Genomic DNA, 13,739 nt, shown 5'->3' on the forward strand with positions numbered 1-13,739 from the left:
TAAAAAAAAAAAGTCATAGTATGGTATGACATCAAAATATGCCAAAAAAAGTCATAGTATGGTATGACATCAAAATATGCCAAAAAAAGTCATAGTATAGTAAGGCCTCAAAATGTCATAAAAAAAGTCGTACATAAAAAACGTTGCACGGCGGAAAGGCATCAAAATATAAACCCAAATAGGCACTTTTTTTTTTGTTTGCTTTCCTCCTCAAGTAACCAGTGGCGCTTTTACTTGGCAAGAGATGTCTTTGTTAAACACATTTTACAGATTCAAGTAACAAAGTCTTGCTGCAATCATTCTGAAAGGGTTCAGCCCTAATATGAAAGATGAAAAATGAAAAACTAAAGTGTTAAATGTTAAAATAACGTTATAGTGATATTCACCGTGCATTTACCAGGTTTGGTTTTCACAAATGCGCCTTTATCTTTGGAAAGAAGTTATACCTTATACCAACCTACATAATGTACTATTATATATCCCTGGTTAATACAGCTCATCCAGCTGCTTGAAAAAGGTGGTGAAACATTTTACACATAGGATGGCGGTGTGGTTTTAAGGGCACTGCAAAGAAATAAACAGATTTTGTTTCTTTAACTTTATTCACTGACTAAAAATCATCACATCGCTACCTTTCTTCTCTGACTTTTATATTGCTCATAATAATCAGACTTTGAAAAAAAAAAAAGTATTTACAATTTATACATACAACAGAACATAAACACCAAGGAGAGATGTAATGTGCTTCTTTCAGTTCATTCAGTGCAACTTCAAATGCCTAAAAAGGAAAACTATGCAGGAATCGATTAAGTTTTAGATTTGAATTCTTTATAACGTAATAATTTATCCAGTAAAGGTATAAGATAATTTGAGGTTAAATCAAGAGTTTGAAAAAGAGGACAAATCTCTCCTAAATAACTTATAATAGAAAATCTGGGTTTGGGCTGCTGTTTTTGAGTGGTAATACTATGAAGGCAGCTCTTTCACATTTCACATTACGGCAACTTGTGATATTTTTTCCTTAGAAAAAAAAAGGAAAGAAAAACACCATTTTGATGTTCTGAAATGTTTTCCACAGGACTTGAAAATCACCCAGTCACATATCCATCAATAACCATTCACTGTTAATAAATTATTATACACATGTGCTCTCATAGGTAAAATTATAATCCCTTAGATAGTTTAAATAAATAGTTAAATAAAGCATTTTTCTTCCCTTGGGAAGTGAGAATATGCTAGATGAAATGACTTCATACTGGAGTTGACTTCGCTGTAAAAGCACATTCAAAAATGGCTATTAAACCTGATGGACATTGGCTACAACGTTAAAGCACAAAAAGGTGTGATGGGAAATTCTTTTCAGTAGCAAAAGGAAAAGTGAACCCAACAGTCTGGGTAACGAGCTCAACAGAAAGTCTCATTGCAAATAGTTAAGGTGTGAGTGTAAGGCAGTGATTCGGATAATCTACATTCAGTTCATCATATCACGAGGTGCCTCTTCCCCTTCAGAAGATTCAAGTACAATTACAAGTTTTTGCCTTGATGATCTACAGGAAACAACACCACCACCAGAGAAAAGCAGAAACTGTAGCACAGCTTCATACAACTCCAATTAGTGGAATAAGGGGTGATATTATATGCTCCCATTCAGAGCACTCTCTGAATGGAAAGTTAGAGCTGACCTCAGACATGGTAAACATCAAAGGTAACATCACACTCAAGTTTGCACGAGTGAGGATCCGATCTTGTAAACCAGCAAATAAATACTTCATAAACAATATCACAAATCACAAGCAGTGTCCCAATTCCAAGCTTTTCTAACCAGGTTTTAAGTTTGTAGTGCACTCACACTGGAGGTGTGACAAAAAGGAAGTAGAGGAGTACTACTGTCCCAGAATGCAATGCACAAAAGAAATAAAGGAGCTGCTTACAACTAGTCAAGTTGTGGATAGCAACAGGACCATCTCAGTAAACAATAAACTGATGCATCTTTGGAAATATAGGTTGATTTAATGACTACAGCTCCCATGAGCATTAGCCATCCACTTGTAGAAGTTAGAGTTAATGAATGCTGACACAAAATGTGTTTTATCTGCGTTAAAGTGATGGAGTGATCAGATTTTCCTGTCCAGTTTAGTGGTAAAAATTCTTCTAGGTTATAAGATTGACAGATCCCAGTGTTGTTTTTCAGCTAAACAAGCAAAGAAAAACGAAAAAGCATACTGAGAAGTGAAAGCGACAGGAACAGAGGTTAACCCGGGACTTTGACCCTACACTTACTGACAAAACAATACACTGTGGAGATTTGAATATTGTGCTGCTTTTTTTTAGTTTTAGTAAATGCAGTTTAACACACAGGGGACACAGCTGGACATGAAGGACGAGAAAATACTTGAATCACACAAAAGATGACACTGGTTGGCCACTAGAGGGCAACGTAAACCTGTGTAATCCACTGGAGGAAGCCGATTAATGCCAATGATGTTTGGGCAGCAGTGGTGTCTGCAGTCTTTTCTCTGTTTGTCCAGACAGTTTGTGGTCATGTCCCTTGACGGCCTGTGCAAATGTGTAAATCAGCTCTGGCAGTTGGCCGTCCTCTGATGCTACACGTTGCTCCCAAGTGCTGAAGTTTCAGATTCAGAGTCTGTTTCAGAGTCCCTGTTTGAAGGACCGGAGAAAAGCCAAGAGTCACACACAAAGGATTTGGCTTGTGCAGACAGGGTGCATAACATATGCAAACGACAGGGCAAAGCAAAGTTTGATAGGGGTTTTCATTTGAATTTAGCTCAGCTAAACGGGAGCTGAATTTAGCATCTCACTAGTTTCTTTACTGTGGTCATGCATGAGTCCAACAATAAGCACCCAGCTGTGTTTAGTTAACCTGGATCAAGTATAAACTTTTGTTTTAAATATGCAAATGCTTGTGTGCGTGTTTCACTCCTCACTTACAGCAGTTGTTGGTTGTGTTGCCTCCTCTTTTCATCAATAGGGTACGTCTTCAATATCAACAGTCCCACAGCAATAAGACACACAGGCACAGGAGAGACCAGGACCTTCAGGGTGAAACTGACCGAATCGGGCTGTGAGCAGCTCCCAGTCACATAGCCGGCAAATCTGGGAAAAAATGCAAAAGGAGGGAGGAAAGTTGAGCCGATGTGAGTACAGTTTGGCAAGATGGTTAGTTGAAGGATTATGTGATCGACCACATGAGCACCTCGACTGATGAGCTGCAATGTGGAGCTAATCTCAAATAGTGCTCAGAGATCACAGTTGTGCAGACATTAGCTGAGTGCTGATAAAGTTTTAAGGATGAAAACACAAACGGACATGAGAATAATTTCAGAAATGATATATAACAAAGAATGGATCAATTAACTTACTTCAGACTGAGGGTAGAGATACCCAGGGATATCCCAGAGGCAAACTTGATGAAGAAGACATAGAAAGAGTAGAAGAGGGCTTCATGACCATGGATGTCGTGGTTCTTAACTTTGAAGTCATCCACTACATCAGGAAGCATCGACCTGAATGGACAAACAACATTTAGAAGGAAACTCAAGACACAATCAACCAAAAAAAAAGAAAAAAAAACATCTACCAGTGACTGACCTGTATTTGGATGTAGTAAAGGTTTCTGGTTTCTGTGAATGAGCTTGTGCTTACCAAGGCAGGAGGAAAGCTGCGGCCACGCTCACACCCGCCGCCACTGAGACCAAGTAAGAAATGATCAGGTTGCTCTCAATGCAGACAATGAGGATCATGAAGGGTACTGCCCACTGCAGAAAGAGACAGAAGGATGTCAGCAACTCCATAACACCTCATCCTGAATGAATGTTGTACCAAAAACAAGCACTTTTTACTTACAGAGATGCCGAAGTAAACTGCTGTCTTCTTCCCAAACCGGGTCAAAAACCACTGCCACAATGGGATGGTTAGAGTTCCAGACAGCTGGAAAACATGAGACACCAAATTGTTACTCCATTAAATACTATTCTGTGTACATAGGCTATATCCTTAAGGCTACCAATGTACTGTTTTAATGGATGATTTATAGCAGCACTAGGAAAAAGCCTTTGTACCTGCCATAGGGTAGAGAGATTAAATTCTTGAAGCCATATGGATTATGCTGCGTTTTGATCTAAATTTAATTTAAACAATGTGAGTATTCCCACATTACTGCCAATAATATGTCTAACATACATTTTGTATGTGGAACAAAACCTTGAATTCTGGAGCCAAGGAAACGATCTACACTTGAGTCGCTTACAACATTATGGGCAGACAAGGTATAATAAGGACTGACCTCAATATATCTAAAATCCTGACTGCAGCCCAGAGCATGATGGAAGTTACCTAAATTATAACTGAACATTCATTTGTTACAATGAATATTAATCCAAAGGAACTGTGTGAAATGGTTATCCCTAAAAGAAAATGACTCTCCACTGAAATCAATCAAAGCTGGGCCTTACTAAGGATTGAGGCAAACATGGGAAAGAATAAAGTGCCCACTGGAGGAGGAGGTCAAGTGACAAGGCTACAATATGTTTTGTGGGGGTCCTGACGTAACTCTGAAGGGGGCAGACAACCTTTGACCACACTTGGTCAAGCAGTATCAAATGACCACACAAGAACAACACTGTCACTGAAAACTTGGCAGCCTAAGCATCAAGTTGGAGGAAATATTTCCATTCTCTCCCTCTGCTTCCACCTCTCTTAATATGATACACAGTGCCAAAAAATGTTCCTACTCAGTGGGAATAAGACCAGAGCAGAAAGCACCGAGAGGAAAATGGAAAGAAGGGCGCAACCAGTGGTTGCAGTTCCCATGGTGGCAGTGAAGGATCGCCCGGGCAACAAAAGCCCCACTGTGTCCCTGTCTCTCCCTTGATCTCCTGCTAACCATGAGTGAGTGCGTGGCTGGGAGACAGGTTCCCAGGAGCCTAAACAACACCTCCTCTCACCCTGAAAATCTGCCCTTTCACCCCCTGTGCTGCGCATCTCCTCAGAGCAACTGCTGACAACCCCACAAACCCTGGGACCTTGATTTGTGCCCACAAGGACAGCCAAACAGGGGTTTTCTCCCGCAGGTTGGGCTGATGTCCTCCAGATATCATACTGATTAGGACTTTAACAAGGAGGTAGAGAGTCCTTCGGCTGAAAATGGAAACACTCACCATTATGACCAGGAGAATATTCTGAAAGTCGTTTCTGTGCCCAAGAGCGTAGGTGATGAAAAGGGCAAAGTTTCCCTCCAGTAGCTGGAACAAGAAATGAAAAAGCGTCATCTTTTTACAGTCAAAGTTAAAGGGATAGTTCAACAATTTTGGATTACATGCTTATTTGCTTTTTTTGCTAGGTTAGCTGTTCCTCTGTTTCCAATCTTCCAGTCCAGCATCGTATTTGCTCTACAGACATGAGAGCAGTATCAACCTTTTCGACTAACTCTCTGCAAGAAAAGCAAATAAAGGATTCCCCACAATGTTGAACTATTCAATATTTAAAAACTCCTTTGAATTAATTTAAAATGACCTCTATATCCGAGACAGGTACTGAAACACAGCATTACCATAAAGGCCAGAGAGGTGAAGAGGAAGCCAATGACCAGTTTGAGGTATGGTTCATGGCTCATCACCATCCACAGGCCCTGACGGAAGGTGAGGGGGTTTGATTTTTTATGTCCGCTCTCTAAAAATACAACATGGAAGAGAACAAAGATAAGCCAGCTGAAAATGTCTGCTGTAAAAAATAAAATATTTAAAATAAAATGTCTAATGCACAATAACAGCCCTCATGATGAAAAATCTTGAAAATCTAATAAGAAACCTTATGATATTTGTCTGATTCCTGCAGAGACATTTAGCGCCTGACAGAATGTGGCCCCAACATTTTTTCCGTATGCACCATGTAAGTCTCAAATCTTAGCTATGAAGTCCTGAATAAAGTAAACTAAAGTCACTAAACTTTGTATTTCAAGTGCTGAAGAAGTGCATCATGCAGACTGAATTTTAACATACTGAATAATTAATACTGTAATTTTTTTTAATTTTTAAAAGCTTAACAATCAGACCTGCATTGGTGTATTATTAATGATGCAATTTCAAGCACTTGTATTTGCAGAACCAAAAGTTTTTCACGTTGTGCTGAGCTGGTCTGCACCGCCAAACAACCTGACTGTTGTCGGAGTGATTTGAAGTATCTGAGGCGTCAGGAGAATGTAGACGTGATTCCCCTGCACTCTTTTTCTAGCGCCACTTTTAATCTTTGCACGTGAGGTCAATATGAAGTCTTGAGTCCACACTCCTGTTTTAAATATTCCACACTGGCTTTCAACAAATGACAATTCTTTTGCTATCCCACGGATCAATACCTTTTTGTTCCTTCACACCCAAAAACACGACCACGGCACAGAAAACGTAGATGATAGAGATGACCCCCGAAGCAATCAAGTAAGCTTGTTTCTGAGGAGAGAAACTACAACATTAGCTTGGACTAAAACTCAAGTAGATGTAGATATCATCATTAGTATAACATCATGTGAAGGACTCAAAACTCTCACCGTGTCCTCCAGTGAAGAAACTGATGTGCTGTTTATGGATGAGTTTCTGCTGTTGGGGACATCAGGCTCAGTGGGACAATCTGAGGCACCACCCACAATCTGTCCCTGGATTGCAGTGCCCAGCACTGTGCCCAGCACCTCCACCATCATGCCTGAGAGCAACACAGAGACGGAGGGTCAGAGCACGAACGACAACACACATATAAAACCTCTGGCTCATACTTGAGGGCTGACGTACGATAGGCAGTGGCAGAGTCCCTCTCTTTCTGGTCACTGCTGATGAACATGGTGAGGGCTGAATATGGCACATGGAAGCACTGTAAACATTCACAAACACACAGTTAGTCAGGGAGCAAAGATAACGAACAAAGCGCTGGGAAGTGTCAACATGAAATACTAACCGTCTGCATTGACTGGAAGAGGCAGTAAAAGATCAGGTACCAGACGACCTTCCCTTGCTCAAATGGAGGCACGTACCAGATGAGGAAGTAAGTCAGCACCGCGAACGGAGTAGAGAAAACAATCCTGGGAAGGAATGGGTAGAAGTTTGTATAGGAGACAAAACTGACCAAGCAAGGATGTTGCCTCTAATTTGAGTTTGATTCTGCGTTGTTAGGCTTGAAACAAGTGCTTGGCCTGCTGTTTCCCACCGCTAAGGAGTGTGTTTAGCAAATTCAGCCAACAGTTACTGTACTTTAACCCTCACTTTTCATTTTCCCTCCTTAGCAGTCACTTCTTTTCTACTCTCTTCCTGCCGCTTTGTGAATAATCCCCCTAATCCTGCCTGGTTGGAGCTTGTGTGTGGAGAAAGGGCTCAGTCTGGGCTGCACAAGTAGATGAGGGTGGGCTGACCCAAAGACAATACCACTTGGGCTCTACCTCACTCTCATCCCCACTCAGTCTCAGTGGTATTTCACCCCCCTCGGCCTTGCATGCCCTCCAGCTGACCTCAGTGCCAGGGCTCATACAGAGAGGCTGGTGCCACTTCAGAAAGTTGTTTTTAAACAGACCACAGTCCAACTAAATCTCCCAATGAAGATGAGGAAATCAAACTTTTTTTTTAATGTTCCTTTTGCACAAGTTCCTTCACCGTTAGGACTCGGGTGTGGCTGCGGAGCAGTGAGGGGAAACACCAGATATTTTTGTGCCAACAGGAAACCATGTGTCTTTTTGGCCTTTTTGAAGCTAAGTGAAGCTGAAACATTAAGTAATTTACTCAATTAGTCTATTAACAGAAAATAATCGGAAATGGTTTTGATAAACAATTTATGGTTTAAGTCATTTTTCAAGCAAAAATGTCAAAACATTTTTTGATATTTTTGTCTCATTTTTGCTTGTAAAATTTTCCAGTTGTCAGGGTTTACAGCTTTTCTTTATCTAATGTGACTGAATATCTTTGTTTAGCCAACACCCTCTTGCTTTCACTCTGTGATTTTTACTCTTGTGTGACATTTTATAGACCAAACAACTAATTGAAGAAAAAAATGGCAGGAAGATTAATTGATAAAGAAAGCTGTTCATTGCAGCCCGAAAGTTAAGAGCTACGCTCTTTCAGTTCACCCTCCTGCAGTACTGCAAAATGACATCAAGTGTAATATGTAAAACCTCCCACTTCTGTTGTGGCACATGTAGGAAATAACAAAGAACGCACCTCCTGGTTTCATTTAATGTCTGAGCAAATATAGGATAAGATCAGATAAGATAATGAGAATTATCTGGAAATACAGACCAACTGAACACAGGCAACAGTGTTGAGCTCAGTAAGACACAAGAAATGACCCTGAGGTAGATACACTCAATAAACTTACAAAGTGAAACACACACACACAGAAAAAAAATGTTAACGTCTTAATGTGAAATGTTTTTTTCAGCACAAATAGAAAGGACACGTGTGTGTCCTTGTCTGACTCCTGGTTGTTTCACTTCAGTTCGAAAAGCTACGCAGAACACAGAGGATCATATACACGCTGCCTTTGTTAACAATGACCTCCAGTATTTCAACGAAGCACATCTCTTGACCTAAGGTAACCTCTTTCTGCTTCTGCCAAACCCCTCCCAAAAGAGTGTAGGAAATCAAACATGCACATGCATGCACACGCACACACACACAAAGATGGAAACCTCCCTATTCGTTTGAAGCTGATGGTGTGTTGTTGCTAGACCAATCACAGCAGACGCCGGTACGTTCCCCACCCCCAGCCCACAATGTGCAGCTCTAGTGCACAGCCGGCATTTCTAACTCAAAGAAACCATGATGATATCACATTTCAAGATATCACTGCGGCATCATGTGGGAGAAAATGCCTGTATTTACAGATAGTAAAACAGAAGTTCACCATCACTGCCACAGTTCACATTCTCCCTCCCTTCTACATATATCTGAAAGAAGCTCAACACCTTTTACACCGAGAGCAGAATGTCAAGGTCATCTTTCTTTACAAACTCACTTCCTAAATTAGCTCAACGGTCGACATTACATGGCCATTGTATCTTGGCTGTATAAATTTGGCAGAGGATTTGAATTTTACAGTTTAACACCCATCCAGGTTATAGACAGAAATGATAAATCTTTAGTATCTTTGGTTATTAGATCTCTGTATACAAAGAAAATTAATAATCAGAACGTCTTTATGGCAGAAATGTGTCTAACATGAGGATAGACATACAGAAGCACACAGGTGAAATGATACACATAAATAAACATGATAACCAAGAATGCTAACAACGCAACAACAAGCCAGACATGTCTGTTAGGCCTCAAGGATATAAATAATGCAGTTTGATGAGTAACATTGAATGTTTTTATTGCACAAAAGAAAGTGCCACAGGGCACAGATACATTTATGTGTCTCTCTTGTACCTGTTTAACTATGTGGCTAAAAGTTCTTCCAGCTGTTTCGTTAAGTTTTCACAGAGCCAAAAACTGAACCGCATGGGTCTTAACCAAAAGTTAAAGCGGTTGGTAGATTCTACCACACATTTGCAACCAAAAACAGATGAATCCAGACAAATTCAAAGAATCAAGGGCAAATGCTTTTTCTGCTTTCTCCATCTGTCTGTGCATTAGAAAGGTTATTTTTGTAGTTTTAGTGTGTGCCATAAGGACTGGTGATGTACACAATATATATTCTGTTTCATACTGATTGCATTCTTGCACTTGTTCCTCCTCGGTGGCCACTTCAACCTTGTTGCTATGGTTACTGCTAACAGCCCATGAGCTGCTTTTTGTCAGTACATTTGCCTCACAATTCTCAGCCCACTCAACATGCTGTGTACACATTGTCAGTATTTCCTTAATACTGCTTAATTTCCTCTTTGCTTTGTGAACCAGTCCTGAAATGCACATGCTGCTATGAGATTCAGGCACCTACCAGGGCATCATACGGCCGATGGAGGTCCATCTACTCCGGCTCACCAGGAAACCCACTGTGGGGTCTGTGACTGCGTCCCAGGCCCGGCCCACAAACAGGATGATGGAGGCGTAGAAGGGATCCAGCTAGAGGGCAGAAATGGAAAAAGAATGAGGCATGAAACCAAAACAAAGAGGATGCCAAATACTACCTCATATGGCACTGCTGAATAGATGTAGTGAATGGTTCAAAATAGTCACGACATCAGTGAGGTTACGGAGACATTTTGAGGCTGTATAACTTCTTAGACTATGGCAGCTTGTTTAAGAACAAAGTGGCATTCAAAACCACTCTAATGATCTCATTCCTGAATGGCCTTTAAGTTCCTACTGTGTACAGTGGAAAGGTCTTACTTGCTAATTGAGTAACAAAGCGCAGCAACAGGGGTACAGGTTAAATGCGCTTGACCGAATATTGTAGGACGGAAACTGTTAAAGTGATACAAGGCTGAGAAGAGCAAACACAACCTATGGCCTTAACACTAATCAGTGTGTGTGGCGACTGGAAAAATGCCAAAATGCAAAGATAAAGGAATGAGTTACCACTTTAGGTATTCCTACATTTTTTTCAGTTTTACAAAATATATTTATTTCAAATTAAGTCAAAGGTTTATGAATGTAGAATTGTGTTTTTTTTTAGTGCAACAAATGAGACCAAAACGTGCGAACTAACTTTTTTTTTTTTTTTTGAGTGTGTAACCCTTGCCAATCACCTGAGCCACATCCAGCAGGTAGATCTGGAGGAAGAAGCCCAGAGCGCTGCCTGTGATCTGGTAAGGAGCTCCTCCGATGGCATAGCATAGTTTGCTGCACACAGACAGACGATTTCTCTCGTCCTTTGGCTGGAAGAGAAGAAGAGGGGAGGATAGAGGAGATATGTGATCCAGTTGGTTTGGCTTTATGGTCTCACAAGAGCTAATAATTAAGGTGAACTAACGTGGGCAGTGGTGTGGTCTGCTTCCACTACCCTCATCCATCTCTGTGTCCAAAACTCTGTCAGCGGCACTGATGTTGTGTTAAACAACCTGTTACTGCGTGGGACAGAGATTGGCTAATTTACCTCACCCCACTGCTCAGAATGACAGATTAGTGACAGATTAAAGAGACGATGCAGTCTGGGCCCATACGCTGCAGTCAGAAAGTGGCGTGAAACTATGAGGTTACTGTAGTTCACTCACTACATCACGAAGACTCCAGCGCAGCCATTGGCTGTAGCAGTGGGATGTTTGAGGTAGTATGATATTTCATTCTGAGTAGCCAACAGTCAGCAGCCACAGCCAATGCGGTGTAAGGGTTTGATGATGTCAGCAAGGGAGGGGGGATTACAAATCCACATCCACAGAGACACAAAAGGCTCAAAAGCAGCATCACCTCATATTGGGAGTATATCGCTGACACACTCCTCAGCATACCAAGACCGTGCTGGTATAATTATGATGTGGAGCTAAAAATAAAAAAACTAAAGCCAAATAAAGAAACACAGCTTGTAGGCAAGGTTTAATGACTGGTGAGGAAAATGTTTACTGTGTAAAATACCAAAAATGGACTGAAAACCTCAACGACAAATATTCTCCATTCAAGTAAAAAAAAAAAAAACAGCAAGTGGCAGCAAGAGGATTTTGAATGAATGAATTGAATGAAATGTATTAAGAGCTGCAACTGATGATCAGTTTCATTATCAAAATGCCCAATAAAATTTCCCCTAGCTCAAGAGGGAAAGTTTTGTTTTATCCAGCCATCAGTCCAAAGCAAAAATACATCCAGTTTACTATCACACATGAGAGAAAGAAGCTCTCCCATTAAAGAAGTTGAAACTACTAAATGTTTGGCATTTTTGCTTGAAACATTACTGAAAGGCTAAATCACTTAACAAAACAGCTGCAGATTACAGCTTTGAATTAAAGCTGAAAAGACCTGTGATTGTACAATGCTGGATAAAATATAATGCAGTGACACCTTTTCATACAAAATACCAACACTTTTTTCTTTTCTTTTCTATATATATATATATATATGTTCACATAATTTTAGTCTCTTAGACCAAATGATTCATGAATCATGCATCATGCAGCTCTGAAGCAGCAGCAGCACGTCAGTATTAAATATTATAATAAACGCTATAGTCTGGAGGGATTCTTCAAAATGTTAAGTTTAATGATAATGATATGGTCCCTTTAAAACCGGTATGCCAACCTCACAAACATGCTGCCCGAGGGCAGACTAACTGAGTAAGATTCAAATCCCGAGAACAAGGTCAGGGGAATGTTTGAGGTTCCGAGATGCTGAAAGGAAGTAACGACAATTTATCAAATGTTCAATTTAGGCGCCTTTTTACGCTCCTGATTAAGCGGGGGGCCACACACAACAAACACAACAAATAAACAATACAAATACACATCTTCACTTACCTTTACTGTCTTGATTTCTGTATTTATAGGTTTGCCTGCGAGTAAACTCGGCGTGTACTGCTCGACTCCCTCTCCTCGTGCCATTGTGCTTTCAAGACGATGTTTTTTTTTTTTTTTTTTTTTTTTTTTTTAATTAATTTTTATTTGTCGATATTGTGATATGATTCAGTGTCAGAAGGGAAAAAAAAGATAAGAAAAAAGCCGCTTCACATCAGCATGTTGTATCGCTCGGTGCTCTGTTCGCTCTACTCTCTCGTGCTCGGTCCCAGCTCATTCATTCTACTACGCCGGCTGTGACGTGACAACACGCGTCCCGTTTTTCGGCACGCGCTGCAGGAAGTCATGCCTCCACGTCAGCGTATAACATACTGTAAACGGTAACATTAAACATGCAGGCTTTTGCGATGAAGTGTCAGACCACGGTGAAACTGCCACGACGCTTTCACAATAAAATATAATCTGTCAACACACACACACGCACACTGAGGTGACTCTACACGCCAAAGTGAAAAACGGTGACCATCCCTTGCTTTTTGCTTTCATTATACAATTTATAGAGGACAGACACAAGGGGGTGGCCCCTAACCCTGGCCAGCTGTCTCTCATGATGCTTAACCTGAGACCAGTCTCACCCAAGGAGGGTATCTATGACTCACACTCCCACGCCTTGAGATCTAATATCGATTGAACTAACCCGTGGAGGGCATCACTGCTGTCTTTGCCCCCCCCTTGCTAATGTTAATTAGTGTCACAGAAAGAGAGTCAAAGTGGATGTTGGCAGTTGAAGGCAGTCACTCTAAAGCCCCTCTCATGCACAGTATCACAAAGCAGTATAATCTGATATGTAATCATCGTTCATTAACCATCACCCAAAGGAATAGCAGTAGTTAAACAAGGAAAAAAATTCTGGAAGTAAGCCAGCTCAGATGTGTAGAAGAGAAATTATACTACCCATGGTCATCCTCTTCTTTGGTTTCCCAGGCCACCTATTTGCTTCACCTCTGTTAAAAAAAAACAAAAAACAACAACTCCATGACAGCATTCTATGTCATGACAGTTTGCCGTAAAACAGTGTTTTTTTTCCTTTTCAATACTGGATGTAAACTAGCAATTATTAGTTAAGTAGGTTAATTAGGAATTTAGTATTTAAGTTGCACAATGCCTTAATGCCACTGCTCTGAAAAGCACTGTATTTGATATGTATCTTATACCATTTTACTGAAACCTTCATTTTCCTTGTTAGTAAAATGAGGTGATGGAGCATTTTCATACTGTCTGCACCGTTCAGCATACACACTGAGCCTTGTGTATTTGCTCTGCCATTTTATTTGTTTATGGCCTCCTTTCTAAATATGATTCACTG

General features: G+C 40.6%; 1 protein-coding gene across 1 annotated transcript; it reads right to left on the reverse strand.

Annotated features, from left to right (window-relative positions):
• Positions 1-588: 588 nt before the first annotated feature.
• On the reverse strand, positions 589-12,650 carry LOC121197669 (sodium-dependent lysophosphatidylcholine symporter 1-B-like). The gene is made up of 14 exons (XM_041061373.1): positions 12,377-12,650; positions 10,682-10,810; positions 9,931-10,055; positions 6,961-7,084; positions 6,798-6,876; positions 6,560-6,711; positions 6,371-6,461; positions 5,570-5,688; positions 5,178-5,261; positions 3,865-3,948; positions 3,664-3,776; positions 3,381-3,524; positions 2,950-3,114; positions 589-2,658 (listed from the first exon to the last, which is right to left on the reverse strand). The coding sequence occupies exons 1-14, from the start codon at positions 12,458-12,460 to the stop codon at positions 2,604-2,606; spliced, it is 1,548 nt and encodes a 515-aa protein (XP_040917307.1). The 5' UTR covers positions 12,461-12,650; the 3' UTR covers positions 589-2,603.
• Between the last annotated feature and the right edge of the window lie 1,089 nt (positions 12,651-13,739).

The sequence above is a fragment of the Toxotes jaculatrix genome, chromosome 17 (genome assembly GCF_017976425.1).
Source record: "Toxotes jaculatrix isolate fToxJac2 chromosome 17, fToxJac2.pri, whole genome shotgun sequence".
NCBI classification, from domain to species: domain Eukaryota; kingdom Metazoa; phylum Chordata; class Actinopteri; family Toxotidae; genus Toxotes; species Toxotes jaculatrix.

Coding starts and splice junctions, on each gene's coding strand:
- LOC121197669 (XM_041061373.1), bottom strand. CDS start 12,460: ATGGCACGAGGAGAGGGAGTCGAGCAGTACACGCCGAGTTTACTCGCA. Junction 10,811..12,376: donor CAGAAATCAAGACAGTAAAG/GTAAGTGAAGAT, acceptor CTTCTCTTCCAG/CCAAAGGACGAGAGAAATCG. Junction 5,262..5,569: donor TCACCTCTCTGGCCTTTATG/GTAATGCTGTGT, acceptor TTCTTGTTCCAG/CTACTGGAGGGAAACTTTGC.